The sequence below is a fragment of the Neovison vison genome, chromosome 3, assembly GCF_020171115.1.
Source record: "Neovison vison isolate M4711 chromosome 3, ASM_NN_V1, whole genome shotgun sequence".
In the NCBI taxonomy this organism is placed as follows: domain Eukaryota; kingdom Metazoa; phylum Chordata; class Mammalia; order Carnivora; family Mustelidae; genus Neogale; species Neogale vison.
Window position 1 is genome coordinate 181,915,697 of NC_058093.1, and position 18,543 is coordinate 181,934,239.

Consider the following 18,543-nt stretch of genomic DNA (forward strand, 5'->3'; position numbering starts at 1 on the left):
ATGATTATATCATTACAGTTACTTTAAGGTAAATATGCATGCATGGGTCCAGAGGAACTTTAGATTTCAACAAACAGAAATTAATGAAAGTATCAGGAGAAAATGCACTAGCATCTTACAAAGCTAAGAATCTTATCAACAAACCAATATTTGGAATTTCTATTACATGGTTCTGCCATTTGAAGTTAGACAGTAACTGAACAAAATACTGCTTCTTGTTTTGAAAAATAATTAGTTAAAAGAAAAAGACATAGGCCTCTCCTTTTCCTCACTGACCCTGTATTTGCTTAGACGGACCTAATATTTATACATATTTTTGAAGCAAAAGAAGGATACAAGTTACAGTTCTGGTTAAGAATGAAATCAGTAGTGGTGCCTGGGTGGCTCAGTTGGTTGAGCATCTGCCTTTGGCTCAAGTCATGCTCTCACCCACATCAGGCTCCTTGTTCAGCCAAGAGTCTGCTTTTCCCTCTTCCTTGGTCCCTCCCCACTGCTCAGTCCCTCTCTTAAATAAATGAATAAAATCTTAAAAAAAAAAGAAAGAATGTGATCAGTAACTTTTCTTTCTTCAAAGACCTGATTAGCCAAACAGACCAATGGAACAAAACAGAGTCAAGAAATGAACACACTGTGAGTCATATGGGAGGAACTGAAGTGCTGGGGAGGGATTTCAGAGCTACTATGGTGGCTGAAGAGAATGAAGAAAAGGAAGTTGAGTCCAAGGTCTCTAACTTGATAAGCTGGGCTCATCATGACTACTGAAAAATATACAGTTGTAAAATTAATGCATATATTCCATTCTCTTAAGTAAACAAGGAGCTTAGAACCTTTAAGTCTTTCATCTGCCTTATCCTTATCAACTTTTATCTTGATTTTTTAATTTCCCTAATAGTTTTAGGATTTTTATAGAGCAAATGCTTGTTTAAATTTACTACTAATTTAGTAAGTTTTTTTCCATCCAACTCTTTTCTGTTTCAATTTTTAAAAATCTATACATACAGTTACACACCAACAGGATAAGTTTCAGAAGTATAAAGAAGCTAGACACAAAAGAACATTTTCAGTATGATTCCATATAAAAGTTCAGAGGGGAAAATTAATCTACACACTTAGGGGTCAAACATGGATTTACCTTGGGAAAGAAGAACAGGACAGAAATGAGAAGGTGCCCTGAAATGGTTTCCGGGATGCTAGTTTTATCTCTTGATCTGAGTAGTAATTACATGGGCCTTCATTTTGCTTTTCTTCATGGAGCCGAAAATTTATAGTCCATGTACTTTTTTTTGTTTTTGAAAGATTTTATTTATTTATTTGACAGAGAGAGAGATGACAAGTAGGTAGAGAGGCAGGCAGAGAGAGAGGAAGAGAAGCAGGCTCCCTGCTGGGCAGAAAGCCAGATGCAGGGCTCGATCCCAGGACCCTGAGATTATGACCTGAGCCAAAGGCAGAGGCTTTACCCACTGAGCCAGCCAGGCACCCCAGTCCATGTACTTTTTGTATTGAGTTTTATTCAATATTAAAGTAACAGAGCTCCCCAGCAAGTGTTCCTGTTGCCCATCTATGTCACCAAGTGTCACTGGTACATTACTGTTCTATATCATAAAAACACACTCTAGGATGGCACGGTATGGACCCCTACAATCTAGCCCTCAACTGCCTTATTGAACAGCCTCATAATTTTAAGCCATAGACTCAGTAAACTACCTGTTGACCAAATGGGCCACTATGATGAACTCCTTAATCCTCTAAACCAGTCTTTCCTTCTCCTGAGTATGTGGTTTTCCTTCTCTGTACCTCATCATTCTACTAAGTTTCACTAAATGTCACTAACTTTCTGAAACCAGCACCAACTCTCCCTGTTATAAAGTATTATTTGTAAGTTATTTGCATTAATTAAACTGTGAATTTGATGACAGGAATTCTTATTCACCTTAGTAACCGCTCTAGCATTTATTCTAGAATCTGGCCTAGGACTGTGCACTGTATTACGCTTATAAAATGAACAAAAAAATGTGGAAGTCAATAGAGATATTTACCATGAACTCAACAACTTGAGAGTATATTTAAAAAAAATATATACAGTTGACCCTTGAACAACTAAGGGGCTGGGGCACTGACCCCTCCCTGTGTAGAAAATCCACATAAAACTTTTGACACCCCCAAAACCTGACTACTATTAGCCTACTGTTGACTGAAAGCCTTACCAATAATAAGTCGATTAACATGTACTTTTTATGTTTTATGTATTGTATGCTGTATTCTTACAATAAAGTAAGCTAGGGAAAAGAATATGTTATTAAGAAAATCATAAGGAAGGGACGCCTGGGTGGCTCAGTTGGTTAAGCAGCTGCCTTCGGCTCAGGTCATGATCTCAGCGTCCTGGGATCGAGTCCCACATCGGGCTCCTTGCTCGGCAGGGAGCCTGCTTCTCCCTCTGCCTGCCTCTCTGTCTGCCTGTGCTCGCTCTCTCCCTCTCTCTCTGACAAATAAATAAATAAAATCTTAAAAAAAAAACATAAGGAAAATACATTTAAAGTACTGTACTCATTGAAAAAAATCTATCAATGGACCTGCACAGTTCAAACCCATGTTCAAGGGTCAACTATATATAGATAAATATATTTACAAAAACAAGTACTATGGGTGACAAACATGTAAAAGAAAATAAACACAAATTTCTCCCTAAAGAATATCTATTCTAATAACTAAGAAAGGAATAGCCACATGCAAAAAATAAGTAAGTGAAAATTATAATTGATGAGATTCTCCTAAAACCATTCTGGAACAAGCATACATATATGAGCAAGTACATATATCATCATTAGATGTCACCATTAGACAGATTATTTGTAAGCTTATGAATTTTTTTCTACTCTATAGGAAAATAAAAAAACACTTAAGGCTTATGTAAATAGTAAAACATAGTCCCTTAAAACAAATTGCTCACCAAAAGATGAGCCCATCTAAAAATTAAAAATCAGAGTGCTTACATGCCAAAAAGTTTGTTAGAAAGTGAAAAATAACACATTTTAATAAAGAGATAATGGGTTTAAGAAATAAATATTATTTATTTTTGAATTGTTTCTAAAATAAAAAATAAAGATATGTATATAACTTACGTTGAAATGGTAAGGTTTATGTTATGCATATTTTGCCTCAAGAAAAAATATTTTTAAGAAACTTAATATAACCATATTGAAGTCAGGTTTACTTCTTTTTTTTTTTTTTAAACATTTAAAAAATTTTATTTATTTATTTATTTGACAGACTGAGATCACAAGTAGGCAGAGAGGCAGGCAAAGAGAGAGGAAGGGAAGCAGGCTCCCTGCTGAGCAGAGCCAGCCTGCGATCCCAGAACTCTGGGATCATGACCTGAGCAGAAGGCAGAGACTTCAACCCATTGAGCCACCCAGGCACCCCAGGTTTACCTCTTTCTTAAGCAGACCATCTTATCTTCTCTTTGGAGACAAAACGCTCTAGTTTTATCATGACTGATAGAAGCATTTTATATTTGCCTTAAAAAAGTTATAGCTCACTCCATCCCTTTTAAAATTTATTCAAAATTATTAAGTTTTCAGCAATCCTAAAATACTAACATACATGATGCAAAAACAACTTGCAGATTTTTCTGATGAGAAATTTCCAAAATTAAACAAACCAACCACAAAATGTGGCTCTTAGAAAGTTTTTTTTCTTTTTCTTACTGATATATTTGGTAACTTATTTAGGAAATCTTTTAAAGAAGTCTTATAATACACTAAGTTGTTCATTAGTTCATAAAAACTCAAATTTGGTTAAAGAAACCTTTCTCTGCATTAACATATACCTGAATCGTCAGCTAATCTGCTAATTCTTTCCAAAACAGCAATGCAATCTCTTTCATCATCGCAGACTTCCCTCAATGTGTCCAGCAAACTCCGGGCCACCATTTGTCTAAAAGAAAAAGAAAATGATATAGTGCTTAGCAGTGTTAACAAGTAATATTTAGAATTCCAAAAGGTAGACTCTACATGATTTAAAAATTTTTTTTTCTTAAGATATTTTATAACATACACTAAGTCACTAATCTCCTAAGTGACAAATGCCAGCATGGATTTTATTGTTAACAAGAGACTGAATATTTACCAAAATATTTTTCATCTTTAACTGAAGTGACAAATTTCTAAGGTCACTGAAAATTCTATAAAATTTCAGTTATCTTCAACTATTAAATTATAGGAAAATACACACATTCCTCATTATGTAATCTATTACCTTCACACATTTTTACTGAGATTTATACATCTATACTCAAAAAATTTAAGAATTTCAGGTTTCCCAGAAAACTGATACAGGTATCCTGGGGACCACAGTTGGAAAAACAATGCATTAGGAAGCGTCCCAATCCCCTTGAACATCACCTGGCACATAGTAGGTTTACAGCATCATCTGTTGAAAGAATAATATACTCCCCTCAGTAATCACTTTACACAAATATTAAAATTATGCCGAACACCAAAAAGGTAATGGTGTTTTTATTTGTTTTGGGTTTTTTTTGGCCAAAATGCTAACAAAGAGTGTCACATGCTTACTAGGATCAAGGAATAAACAATTATAAAAGAGGCCTTGGCTGTGATTATTAACAAAACATGCTGGCTGAGACTACACATGTTAATACTACTTTAAACTGAAAAACTGGATTTTCCCTATTGAAATGAATGTAGTAATTAATCCTTCCACTTCCACAAGGAAAAGAATAGGCACATACCTGTTAAACACGTTCTCACTTGCAGCATACTTGTCCAGTCTCCCCAGTGGCGTCAACATTTCATCTTGTGAGACAAAGTCCAGGGCTGAAGGTATAATAATCACATCAGACTCTGAGCTGTAGTCATCCACACCAACTATCAGAGACATCAGAAATACTCCTTATAACACTCTGAAACTAAAAAGTACCCCTTGCCTGTCTGAAGCAGCATAAGTAAGACTATCTTTAATGTTTCTGGAGTGACATAAAGGATCACAAGAGATTCTTACATCAACTCTTACATTCAAGCCATGAAAGACTCAAGGATGCTCCCTCTCCTTTTTCTATAGGTATGTCTAGTTGTCTCTAGAAACAGAGGGGACAGAGGCTATGAAAACTCAGCACTGTGTGATCACTGAGAACTTACACGTTCAATCAGAACACTAACAACTTCTAAATAAAATGTCAAACACTGGTAAAGTAAATTCTGCAATGCAGTCAGAATAACTCAAGTTTTAAGCAAAAGAACAAATGTAAGAATTATAGCAGACTTCTCATCAGAAACAATATAAGCCAGGAGAGAGTAAAGCATTCCTTGAAGTACTAAAAGAAAAAAGAAAAAAACCAAAAACAAAACAAAACAAGAAGTCAACCTACAACTCTGTAGCCAATAAATAAACATCCTTAAAGTAATTTTCTTTTTGCTTGAAGGACTTTAATAATTCTTGTAGTGTGTTTGCTAGTGATGATGTCTGTCAGCTTTTGTGTGTTTGAAATCTGTGTATTTGAAGCAGATTTCAAACACACAAAAGCTGACAGACATCATCACTAGCAAACACACTACAAGATTAAAGTCCTTCAAGCAAAAAGAAAATTACACCAATTGTACAAAAGACTTTTCTTATTTAAAAATCTCTTTGAAAGATAATTATTTAAAGTAAAAATATGTAATGCAAAAAAAAAAAAAAGATAAAAAAATCTACTCTTAACTAGAATGAACAGAGTGGAGGTCGGTGAAATAGGTGGTGGGGATTGGGGGGGCACTTGAGATGAGCACCAGGTGTTGAATACTGAATGTGCTGATAAGCTGAATCACTGTATCGTATATCTGAAACTAATTACACTGTATGCTAACTGGAACTTAAATAAAAACTTTTAAAAAATGTACTTCGGGTTTCTAACATATAAAGAAGTTAAAATGTGTGACTATAACAGCACAAAGGCAGGAAGGGCAAAGTACACTGTTCTTACACTGTGAGGAGATAACATGTTACTTGAAGGCAGACTGTTTAAAGATGTACACTAATCAGAAACTCTACAGTAGCCATTACACATCAAAAAAACACAAAAAAACAAAAAAACAAAAAACAAAACCCAAACCCACCAAAGATATATAGCTAGTAAGCCAATAAGGCCATAAAATGGAATCATAAAAAAAATAGTCCATCCAAAAGGCAGAAAAAGAGGATAAAAGAGGAGACAGGACACACAGAAAGCTGTGAGATTTAAACCCAACCATGTCAACAACCTTGCTGAGCACAAATAGTATCAATAACCCAATTAAAAGGCAGAGATTTTCAAACTGGATTAAAAATAACACCTAACATTAAAATAATTACTTACATAGTGCAGACAACTTTTATACAGTTTATGCTGATCTAGAATTCATAGCACAGTATTTATTTTGAATCAGAAAGTTGTAAAAACCACCCAGATACTCTTATTTGGCCTCTGTTTTTCTCCTTCTAGTACAGGACTGTTGAGCTAGCATGACCTCAAAGGTACCTTTATGCAGGCTCTAGAATTCTATGACTATGACCAAACTGTTTCATCAGTCTCATACTTGTTAATCTTAAAGATAACCATTAAAATCATGATACTTGGTCCTTAGAAAGCCAGGACTCCTCGAGTGGCAACTGTCCAACATTGCCGTGTATAAGGCAAGCTTGGAGCACTTAACTTGAAATGCAGACAGCAGGTGCCACAGTCAAATACTGATTATGGAGGTTTGGGGTAATCTCCAGGAACACTCATTTTTCATAAATACCCATACTAATTCAAATGCAGATTGTGGAACAACCATATTTAAGAAACATACGGTTAGAGGGCAACAAAACTGTATTTTGCTTCACATTTGGACACCACTCTAACCACCACGGTTGACAATGAATAAGTTCTCTACAAAAGAAGATGTTCCACTCTGGCACAGGCAATGGTTACAATCTCCCAGAACTGTTGCCTCCTGACAGTATCTGTGGATTCATCCTGGCCTGAACCCTCCTTTCTGAACTCAAGATTTCTTCATCAGTTTTTGATTGGACTAATAACGCTCTGGATCTCATCTTTATGGAGACCATGAGAATTTGGTTCCCACACGACAGAGTGCACACTTAAGTCTTACTCAGTTATCTTGCAAATGTCTGCCACAGGTTACAAGAAGAGAAACAGAAAAATAATCAATAAAAAGAGACTATTACCACTAACGAAAAAACCCTACAGTATATACTGAGTGATGGTACAGTAAATAACATTCTCTGATAAAACAGACAACACAGAGGTAGTAAATGTAGCTGAGCTGTTAATAAGGATCCTATAGTTTATGCAAGAACACTAACTAGATGGTGATAAATTAAAGGGTTACAATCCTTGTGAGTACTCTCTAAAATACACAAAAAAGAATGGCTAGAAAGCCAATAGGGGAATTAAAATGCAATACTAAAAAATATCGTTAACCCAAAAGGAAGTCATGAAAAAAGCAACAGAGGATAAAAGAGAGAGACAGAAAAAAAACAGACCTAATCCAACCAGACCAGTAATCACATTACATATAAGCGGACTATACACTTAAAAGCAGAGATTCCCAACTAATAAAAAAGTAACACCCAACTATAGCCTATCCACCAGAGACATAGTTTTAAAGCCAAAATTTCAACCAATAGGTTGAAAAGAATTTTTTCTTCTTTTACACCAAAGATAAAACATGAAACAGTAAGCCTAAGAAAGCCAAAGTGGTGATACTAGTATTATACAAAAGACAAAGACAAGGACCATTACTGCAGATGAAGAGAGACGTTTCATGCCTCCATACCCCACCTGAGCACCTTCTTCCTGGTTAACTAATTTCAGTTTACAGAGTCTTTGACACTATGGCAGCAACAGCCCTTAGGGCTTCACAAGGCTCCTCCACTGATGAAGTAAGAAAAACCAGGTCATCTTTTCATGTTATTTGAAATTTCAAAGTGACCAAAAAGCATATTAAAGACAATGATCACTCTAAAATACTTTTTCAAATTACCTGACCTCCCCAAATTCCTATACTTCTTCTTCCCCAGGAAACTTACTGTCTTAGCTGAAGGGCAAGCAGGATGGAGTGGAAAAAGGAAGAGGACTTGCAAGCTCTGCATGAGAGACAGGATTCCAATAAACACTTAAGTGGGCAATCTTCACTTTTTCAAAACCCCACATTTAATTATAAAATAAATGCTTCCATGAAAAAGCTATATGACATCTTTTTAAAAAGATTTTTTTACTTACTTAAGTATTTACTTTAATTCCAGTAGAGTTAACATACAGTGTTATATTAATTTCAGGTGCACAATATAATTGATTCAATATTTTTATACGTTACTTAGTGCTCGTCATCCTAAGTGCACTCTTTAATCTTTCAATGAAAACTTGTGGGTTTTAGTGAATTCTAACAGAACCCTAATAGAAGAGAATTCCTAATAGGAATAGAACCCCAGAGGACAAACTGAAGCCTTATATTTAAGGCATTATATGGCAAAGACCCAAAACATAACTTAGACTCAACAGATCCTTCTACTTCCAAATTATAAGAACCAAATGTGTTACAATACACACTAAGAAATCAAGAAAATGATGAGAACGTAACAACAGAAAAATGACACTTCTCTTTGTTAACATATAAAACAGAATACTTCCTTTTGTAATAAGCTAAGAGGTCATATAGTGGAAGAGAGAAAATAACCTTACAGTTCAAGATGTATCCTCTACCTATTCTCAGCTCCTTGCTCCAGAACCAAAGGAAATCCAAAGGAGCAGAAAGCAATGGTCCAATTTTTAGCTATTTTAAATTTAAGGAAAATGTAAAAGTTTAAAGTTCGACCCATGTGGAAGTTTCAAAATGATTAATTTAACCTCTACATAGTGACAGCGAACAGTGGTGTGAAAAGGATAGAGGCTCTTCAAAGTAAGACAGATCTGGGTTCAAATCTAATGTTTTGCTACTCATGAATTATATGAACGTAACACAAATACCTAATTAATTTGGGTCTGCTTCCTCATCTACAAAATAAAGGGAAAGACTTTTAAGACACGCATTCTAAGATAATGTCTATAAGGTCTCTAACACGGAGTCAGGCAAATGAGTAAAAGTTTCCTCCCCTGTGCATTTAGGTTTCTAGATACAGAGAATCTCAATGTGGTTTCCATTTATTTTTAAATGTTTTCATCCATTTCAACCAGTAAGTAGAGCAGCCCATATACTCGGAGTGCCAAGCACTCAATAAGGAACACAGATATAAACACTAGACAAAGTACATGCGTGTAAGTATGTATGTCCAGATATGTGTACACATACATACTAAGAAAGATAGACAGTATAAGAATATACACAGTATGTTGTTAACTATCATATGCTTTTAGTTGTTGTAGGTCTAAATTTGCCCTGGTGAGTACAAGACTTCAAAAAATCAGGCAATTCTTGGAAGATACACTGGAGTTGCCAAGCAGGACAGAGGGCAAGAAGAGGGCATTCCCAGCAGAGAGATCTAAGGATGGGGAGGGAGTAAAGGCAAACCATGCCATGTCTGGCAAACTGCCCAAGGACTGTAGCACAAGGCGGGACACAGGGTTCCCAGAGAAGGGAGACAGAAGAGTAGGAGAATGTGGCCAACCAAAATTCTAATTTTAAAAAAGTAACATTATTACCTCTTGCAATATCCTCTTACCTGGCTAGAGAAGTCACACTGCCACCCTGTAATTAGGAACGGCACAGGGATGCTAAGCAACAACTTAGTTAAATTCAACAGTTGTTACCTCTTTGGGGCGACAATTCTGGACAGAAAATATGCTTATTCAACTGTGCTACGCTAACACTTTATTAAAATTCTCAATTATTAATTAAAACCACATTTTTTTTCAAAGTTAAGAAGCCTTCTTTTCCAAGCCAAAGACCTTTTGCCTTTACACAGCATTCTAAGAGAACCCCAGGTATCACATTATTCCTCTCCCGATTATCTGACACCCTTAAGAAGAGGAGGAAAGAAGTATATAGGAGCCTTAGTCCCCTTTAAGAGTACAACATTCTAATTCAGTGGAGACAATCCTGGTTCTACCTGCATCACCATAAGTTTCTTTTCTATTCCTTGTTAACAGTGCTCAGACATACTACAAATTCATGCTAATTTCATGCTCTTTCAGTAAGAATTCTGAATCTACTATTCTTAAACCTTAAATTCTCAGAAGATGTGCCAAATCCCTAAGTTCCCAGAACTACCCTCAAAAAATCAACCCTGTTCCTACTTTACCGTCATAAAGGTATCTGATGAACTCTGCAGCACTAAGTCAGGGGCAAAGAGTGCAGGCAGCCAGAACAAAAGCAAGGAAGAACAGTCTGAGTAGCACTCCTGACCACTGTTCTACTCTTGACCACTGGTATGTTTAAAAGCGCGAGAAGATACACAAGTGCTTCTCAGGCTACTGCTGTTGCAAGGTATATTTTTCCAACAACACTGCCTTGAAACACCAACCACCTCAACGAAGACTCAACTACTACGGAAACAGTAACATTACAATGGTGGAGGGAAGATAAGGCCTGTACACTATACTCTATGAGCAATATAAAGGTCATTAAGGTCAATTCTGAGTACTTGGGTTTTCTCCTTACACACTCAATTCAGAACTTAAGCTTGCTATTCTCTAAAATGATTTTTCATCAAATTTCTTGAAGAGGTAGTTCCCTGCGCAGCCTTCACCTCCTCCTCAAGACAAGCAATCTGGCCTATTTCTCCTTCACTCTTGGGATTCTCATCTTAAGGATCAGCAGTAATTTGCCAGAACTAGAGGGCCCTTCTTAGATCAATTGTGCTACTTCTCTACAGCACTTGACAAAGCTGATTTTCACTATCCCAATGCCCTCCTCTTAAATTCTCTTTTCTTGGGTTCTCTGGAAGTACACCATCCTGAGTATTTTTCAACCTTTCTGGACTAGTCTTATTTTTTTCTCATCGTTTTATGTAGGCAGTTTCCTTCTACTTTTGTCCTTACATTTTACACACACACACCCTCCTCTCCCTCCACCTTGAAAATGCACGGCTTCTATAATCACCTATAATGCACATAACCTCCAAAAGTCTCCTGCCCTGATGCCAGATCCATATTTGCAGGTACATCATAGAATCTCTACTTCAATGTCACATTTGTTCTAAAAATTAAACTGTCCAAACAGTTCTTATAAAAATCAGCTCTTCTTCAAGGGCTTTATCCTGTGATCTTGCGTTCTCAAACATTAAAAACAAAAAAATAAATAACTGTAGACTTTAAGATTTTATTTATTTATTTGACAGACAGAGATCACAAGTAGGCAGAGAGGCAGGTGGCAGGGGTGGGGGAGGGAAGCAGGCTCCACGCTGAGCAGAGAGCCTGATGTGGGGCTCCATCCCAGGACCCTGGGATCATGACCTGAGCTGAAGGCAGAGGCTTTAACCCACTGAGCCACCTAGATGCCCATACAGTTAACTTTTTAATATACCTTTCTGGCCCCCATCATTTAATCAGTTGCTAAGAACTATAAATTCTACTTTTATAAAATATTCTGTATTCCCACCTCTCAGTTCCCAACACCCTCATTCAGAGGTTCTGATGTCTTTTGCTGAGAGCAAACCAGGGCACCTGAACCCCACGAGGGACACAAAGATTATCCTGGGAATAAATCAGATGGATGACTTGAAGGGATATCTTAGACCCCCAACTTCCAGTACTCATTGCAAAAATGTGTCTAGGAGTTTGGATCCTAAGGCTTTCCCTTTTACAATCTCCAGCCTCCACAGGACAAGTAAAGACATCTCTCTCAGCTCCAAGACCACCATGTTACACTGCCCCAAGGCTGGAAAAACCTCCACTGTCAAACAGAGCCACGGAGTTACTACTGGAATTGTTAAGAGATCAACTCTCTAAAGACTGTAACAAAGACATTTACAAGTCAGATATGTTTTAATTCTTTGCTTTCAAAAAACTGAAAAGACTGATAGCTCATTAAAAACATATCTTTAAAAATTTTAGCATATAAGCTCGAAGAAATTCAAGGAAATTAGTGCTGCTAACAAAACCATTTCCATCGTGGCTCAGTGGATTAAGCCGCTGCCTTCGGCTCAGGTCATGATCTCAGTGTCCTGGGATCGAGCCCCGCATCGGGCTCTTTGCTTGGCGGGAGCCTGCTTCTCTCTCTCTCTCTCTCTGCCTGACTCTCCGCCTGCTTGTGATCTCTCTCTCTGTCAAATAAATAAATAAAATCTTTAAAAAAAAAAAAACCATTTCCATCAACTTATCTGTATCAACAAAATTTCTCAGTGCACACAGGTCTTAAAAGGTAGAAATGGATGCTAAGTATTGTCTCATTCTGGCAAACTATATTCGTCATGAATACACACGTGACTTATTTTTATTTTTTACGATTTTATTTATTTGACAGAGAGAGGGAAAGACAGCAAGAGAGGGAATACAACGAGGGGATGTGGGAGAGGGAGAGGCAGGCTTCCTACCAGGCAGGGAGCCTGATGCAGAACAGCATCCCAGGACCCTAAGATCATGACCTGAGCCTAAGGCAGACGCTTAATATCTGAGCCACCCAGGCAACCCCTACATCACTTTTTAAAAAGCCCTACGCAGGGGACCTGGATGGCCCAGTTGGTTAAGTGACTTTGGCTCATGCTTCAGGCTCCCCACTGAGCAGGAGAATCGGCTTCTTCCTCTAGGTCTCCCTCTGTCCCTCCCCATGCTCATACTCTCTCTCAAAAACAAAAACAAAAACAAAAAACTTAAAAAAAAATCTTTTAAAAAAGCCCCATCCATTCTGTTGAGATACCTACTCAGTAAAATTGTGTATGAAATGGAAAGATATCAAGATAAAAAGAACAGGCTAACATTCACAACTTAAAAGTTAATTCTTGAAAATGGATGACAAAAGTCATCAAAGTGCTATGCTATGTAGATTTTTTTAAACTTTGTAACAGTTACATTTATAAGTTTTGTTTTAAAAAATAGCTATAAACTTAAAAATGCATGAAACAGTGTTTTTGAAACTATTTTAGGAAGTATACAGTGAGTAACTTTGAAGACCACTACCCTCCATCACCGACTTCGTCTCCCCTCATTCTACCCCAGTTTACACATCACAACCACTTCTATCTTCCTAAAGCTCTACTCTGTTCTATACACTCCCTTGCCCTTCTTCCCTCCTCCCTCCCCAACCCCAAAACTTCCAGTCAGCCAGGGTTAAGAGACTCACTTTCTCATGTTGTAATTCAAGGGACTGCGTGATCTGGCACAGAATCTTTCTCTCTTTTGCACGACCAGACTGGAGCCCATTTCCAGTCACAATTCCCACAACCCTCCTGTCCTATGGCCTTATTACATCTGTCCCACTTCTGCCCTTTTACCCTCATCTCAGTTTAAACTTACCTATTTACAAACACCATTCAGTTTCCTTTTTCTTAAGATTTTATTTATTTGAGAGAATGCGAGCAAGCATGAAAGGGGAGAGGGTCAGAGTGAAAGCAGACCCCCCACTGAGCAGGGAGCCTGATGCAGGACTCCATCCTGAAACTCCAGGATCCTGGGGCTTCAGGAACATGATGCCAGCCAAAGGCAGTTGCTTAACCAACTTAGCTACCCAAGCACCCCTCCTCTTCTAATTAAGATCTCTTCCTCCTTTGAATCCCCCAGTCTGGGTGCCCTAGCTTTTATTCTGCCAGCAATCACAGTGTTTGAGTTGTTTTTCCTTCTTTTTCTTTTGCCTGTCCCCAGTTCCAACATAGATAAATTCCCTGAAGGCATAGACTGTCCTGTTCATTCTTTTATTACCTTAAAAAAAAAAGTCTAATGCTTCTCCTGAATAATGCACATTAATTAACATGTTAGTGAAAGGTAGCCCACAGCAATACTTGAGGGAACTAGAGTACTTCATCCTCTGCTAAGATAGTGACAAGCTCATTAGCATATTAATGCCTCTGAGAGGTACCACACCAAAGAGAATGGTTAATTTCTGGAACCTGACTTTCACCAAGCTTGATAACGACACAGCATCCTTTCATTCACCATATAGTCTCTAATAATAGCCTCTAAAATAGGGGGGAAAAAAGAAACCCACAAAAAAACAGACAATGCATCCTCCCTCCTCCCATTTTTCTTCCTTTGATACTACTTAGACCACAATAAAATTTCCCAAATTTTGTCTCCCAATTCTTTACATTCTTTTTAGAAAATGAAAACAAGATGTACCTTGGAGATTTAATCATTTTTATAAAAGTCTTACCTTAAGATATGGGCTTTAAGATGGTATTTTAATAAATAAGCCAACAAATGAATAGGGAGGAAGGGGATGCTCTTCAGTAAAGCAGATTGCCAACCAGTAAATGTAAATGGATTCAAGTAAGAATCACAGACACATTCTAATACTAATGGGTAGAAGTCTGTTTGGGAATGAGGTATTTCCTTGGTGTCCAACTATTCCCCTTACTAATTATTAAATGAAAGAACAGAATCTTTAGGTGGAGAAATCTTGCAGACATTACCTTAATCAAGTGGTTAAAATTACCACCACCAATAATGGACAACTGACATCAGGTGTCTCTTGAGATGAAGCACTGAGAAAAATCACAGAACTGCTTACATAGTATTCTTGTTTAAGAAAAAAAAAGAAAGAAAGAAAGAAAGAAAGAAAGAAAAGCCCAAAGGAAAAAAAAAGTGCAAAACCTTAATCAAATCATGAGGAAACTATATAAAACCAGATTCTTCAAAAATATCAGTATCATGAAAGCTAAAGGCTTTCAAAGAAGCATTACAACTAAATGCAATGCTGGAGCTGGATTGGTAAAATGGTTGCCATAAAAAACATTATCAAACAACTGGTGAAATTTAAAAATGACTACTTCTTACATATTTGAATTGTATCAATGTTATATTTTGTGAATCTGATGGCTGATTATGAGAGAATGGCCTTGCTCTTAGGAGATCCAGGCTAAAGGGTCTGATTTCTAAACTTATTCTTAAAAGATGCAAAGAAGGGGCACCTGGGTGGCTCAGTGCATTGAGCCTCTCCCTTTGGATTGGGTCATGATCCCAGGGTCCAGAGATTGAGCCCAACATCAGGCTCTCTGCTCAGCGGGGAACCTGCTTCCTCCTCTCTCTCTGCCTGTCTCTGCCTGCTTGTGATCTGTCAAATAAATAAATAAAATCTTTTAAAAAATGCAAAGAAGATTAAGAACAATGTATATATTACACTGTGTGTGTGTGTGTGTGTGTGTGTGTAAGGTATAGAAAAAATAGAGCTGTCTGGCAAAATGTTAACACTAGTTGGAGGTAGGTGAAGAATTTGGGGAATTAACTAGAACACTGTGCAACTTCTCTGTGGGTCTGAAAATTTTCAATTCAATTAAATCAATTTTTCACATTTACTCTGAAAATAAATTACTTCACTATTTGACTACAATTAAGGTTTTATGACCGTATTTAGCTTAGCCAGAAAAACCAAGACTCACCTTAGTAAGTATGTGCTGAAGGTCTATGGTGTGATGGGTACTATTATAGGTAAAGAGTAAAAATGTTACAGACCTTGGACTGAACAGTACAGTGCAAGGGTAGCAAATCACCGCCAGCAGGTGAAACTGGCCCCCAGTCTGATTTGTGCATGGAGCAGGCAGCTAGGCTTATTCATTTCTGTACTGTCTGGGGCTGTTTTCATCCCACGCAGGCAGACCTGAGTAGCTGCAACAGAGACAGCGTGGCCCAAAAAACCTAAAATATTTACAGCCTGTTCCTTCACTGACTTTCCAATCCCTGGTCTAGGAAGGTAGCAGAAATGCAATTAAGCCATTGCTTGGGGAAAAAAAATGATTAAGAGAAACAGATCTGAAGGACTATATAACATCAAGCAACAGGTATGTTGTTTCAATTTACACTTTGTGACAATGTTCACCAGATAGCCTTCCTTTAAATATAAAATATTAAAAGTTCACTAAATCCTCAGAAATGATCTTTACTGGGACATACAAAGGCATCCTATAGCATGTTTAATCTCCTCATTGAAGTTAAGCAAGAATAATTTCCTAAAGTTCATTCTATGTGAATATTCTAAAAACATTTCCCTAAAGTCTACATATAAATAGAAGAGGCATCAGTGTGTTTACCTTCTGTCAAATTAGTTACCAAGATAACGCTTCCTAAACAGTATTTGCCAGAGGAACATGCAGCACACTAAAGCCCTTGCAAGTGTGGATTTCCTATACATTATAGATGTGTTGTTTTTTCCCTTCAGTGAGTAAACATTTTCCTCATAGTCCTATTAACCCTACTAAATTGGTTAGTAATCCTTTTCTCCATAGGTAATCCAAATATAAAATTAGAGCTAATCCAGGTCCAAATTACCACCAATCTCTAATACTCCATTAAGTGGAGTCTTGATTTTATTCGAAGTTTTGAAGTTATTTCTAGCAAACACTAAGTTAATACACTAAATGTAAAAATGATTTTTATCAAGTCTTTCTGACTATAAATTTAAAACAATATAGTTAGTTTAAATATAAATTCAGATTTTAGAATGATAACTTGATGTGATGATCAGATATATCAGATCCCATGCCACTTTTACTGCAATGACTGTCTCCCCTGTACATGAGTGTTTTAAACACAAAGGGAAAGTGTTTATTTTGCTCCTAACATTTCCATGACAAATAGGAGCAACGCAGGACAAAAATGATTTTACCTACCGAATACTTAGAGCATGTTAGTACCTTTGTGTCCGTCAGAACCTTTACGAGGTTAATGACCTAAGTAAGTGATAAATTAAGGGAAGTCAAATTGGAAGGCAGGAAGAACACAGTAGTCAAAGGTAATAAAGTAAGAAAGACTGTGTCACAGAGGTTCATTAACCTAACACTTTCAAGTTAGGGGACTGAGCAAATTATTTAACCATCAGATAAGCCTCATCTGATACCACTTTTGTAAAACTTTGCGCTTACCACAGACCTCATGGGGAGTACTATAAGATTATAGCACAATGCCCAACACACAGTATGATAATAAATGGTAATTAAAAAAATGAAATCCAGAAATTTCTCCCACCTCTCTTTTTCAACTAAAGAGCTATGTTAGATGAGCTCTAGGAAAAGGACATCAACACCTTCAAGATCTGAATTGTATTCTAGCCACCTTGCCACCCTTATCTGGGAGAACTTGGGCTTATTAAACTTTCTTCTGCTTTAAGAACGATTATATAATTTGCCCTCTACCTCTTGATTTCAGTAATTCTGGGATCACTGGCTCACTCGAGGTACAGCACAGCTCACAATTTTAGAAGTTTATGTGATTGTCTAGATGATATTGGCAAACAATTTTTATTTTCTTTTCAGTGTTCCAAAATTCATTGTTTATACACCACACCTAGTGCTCCATGCAATACATGCCCTTCTTAATACCCACCAGCAGGCTCATGCAACCTCCCAACCCCCTGGCAAACCAATTTAAAATAGAAAACTCAACTTTAGTTCACCAGTATTCTTTTGCTTCCATAAAGGCTAGCCCACAAGGGCAAAATGTGCTTAGCATGATAAAAATAAAGAAGATATTGCTTCTCTTAAACTGGTGATCAATATGAAAGTAAATTTAGTAATTATTCAAATATGCTTTATTGCAGTAGTACCAATAAGGCCAATGTCTAAAGAACAATCATTTAGGGTGTCTGGGTGGCTTAGTTAGTTCAGAGTCCAACTCGATTTCGGCTCAGGTCATGAGCTCAGGGTTCTGAGATGCAGCCCCCTGTCCAGCCCTATTATGGATGTGGAGCCTGCTTGAGATTCTCTTTTCTCCCTCTGCCCCTCCCCTCCACGCATGCCCTCTGAAGTAAATAAATCTTTAAAAAAAAAAAAAAGAATTTAATTAAATTATTCAAACTTTCATTATTTACTATACCTTAGTAACATTATTTACTGGATCTTAGATACCCTTCCACTCACAGATTACACATATTTCAGGTATATGCCTTGTGAAATATTTATAGTTAAAATAAAATAATACCTGGGATGTCATTAAAGTACTCTGGCTGCCTCCTCTCTACTCCCCCCCCAAAGCCCAGATGTTAGAGGTGGGTAAATGAAAGTTTAGGGTAAGGAGGGATATGATGACTCATCTGCTGTCATCTTATCTGAATGAAATTTCCCATTCAAAAAATTAAATGGCATTCAGTTAAAAAAAATCAGTGTAATTCGTATTTTAAAAAAATAAAGAAAACCATATTTGTAGAAAAAGAATGTGACAAAATCCAACATCCACTCCTAATTTCAAAAAAGCTCTCAGTAAACGCAGGGAAGTTTCTCAACCTGATAAAGGGCATTTGTGAAAAAATAATAAACTGAACCTCAAAATTCAAAACTTCTACTCCTCTAAAAAGACACTGCTAAAAATAAGACAAGTTACACACAGAAGATAGTATTTGCAAATCATATACCTGAGAAAGAACTTGTGCCTGGAATATATAAAGAACTCCCAAAATTTAGTAAGAAAACAAATACCCAATGAAAGAA

General features: G+C 37.0%; 1 protein-coding gene across 3 annotated transcripts in view; it reads right to left on the bottom strand.

Moving 5' to 3' along the window:
* Positions 1-18,543, bottom strand: part of PPP4R1 (protein phosphatase 4 regulatory subunit 1) — a 61,463-nt gene that overhangs the window by 36,752 nt on the left and 6,168 nt on the right. For 2 of the 3 annotated variants that reach the window (XM_044243408.1, XM_044243409.1), the window contains 2 exons: positions 4,748-4,832; positions 3,827-3,933 (listed from right to left, as the gene is read on the bottom strand). In XM_044243408.1, the coding sequence (XP_044099343.1) occupies positions 3,827-3,933; positions 4,748-4,832 (192 nt within the window). Of the gene's footprint in view, positions 1-3,826; positions 3,934-4,747; positions 4,884-18,543 lie in introns of all 3 variants that reach the window. The other variant, XM_044243407.1, reaches the window with a different exon arrangement.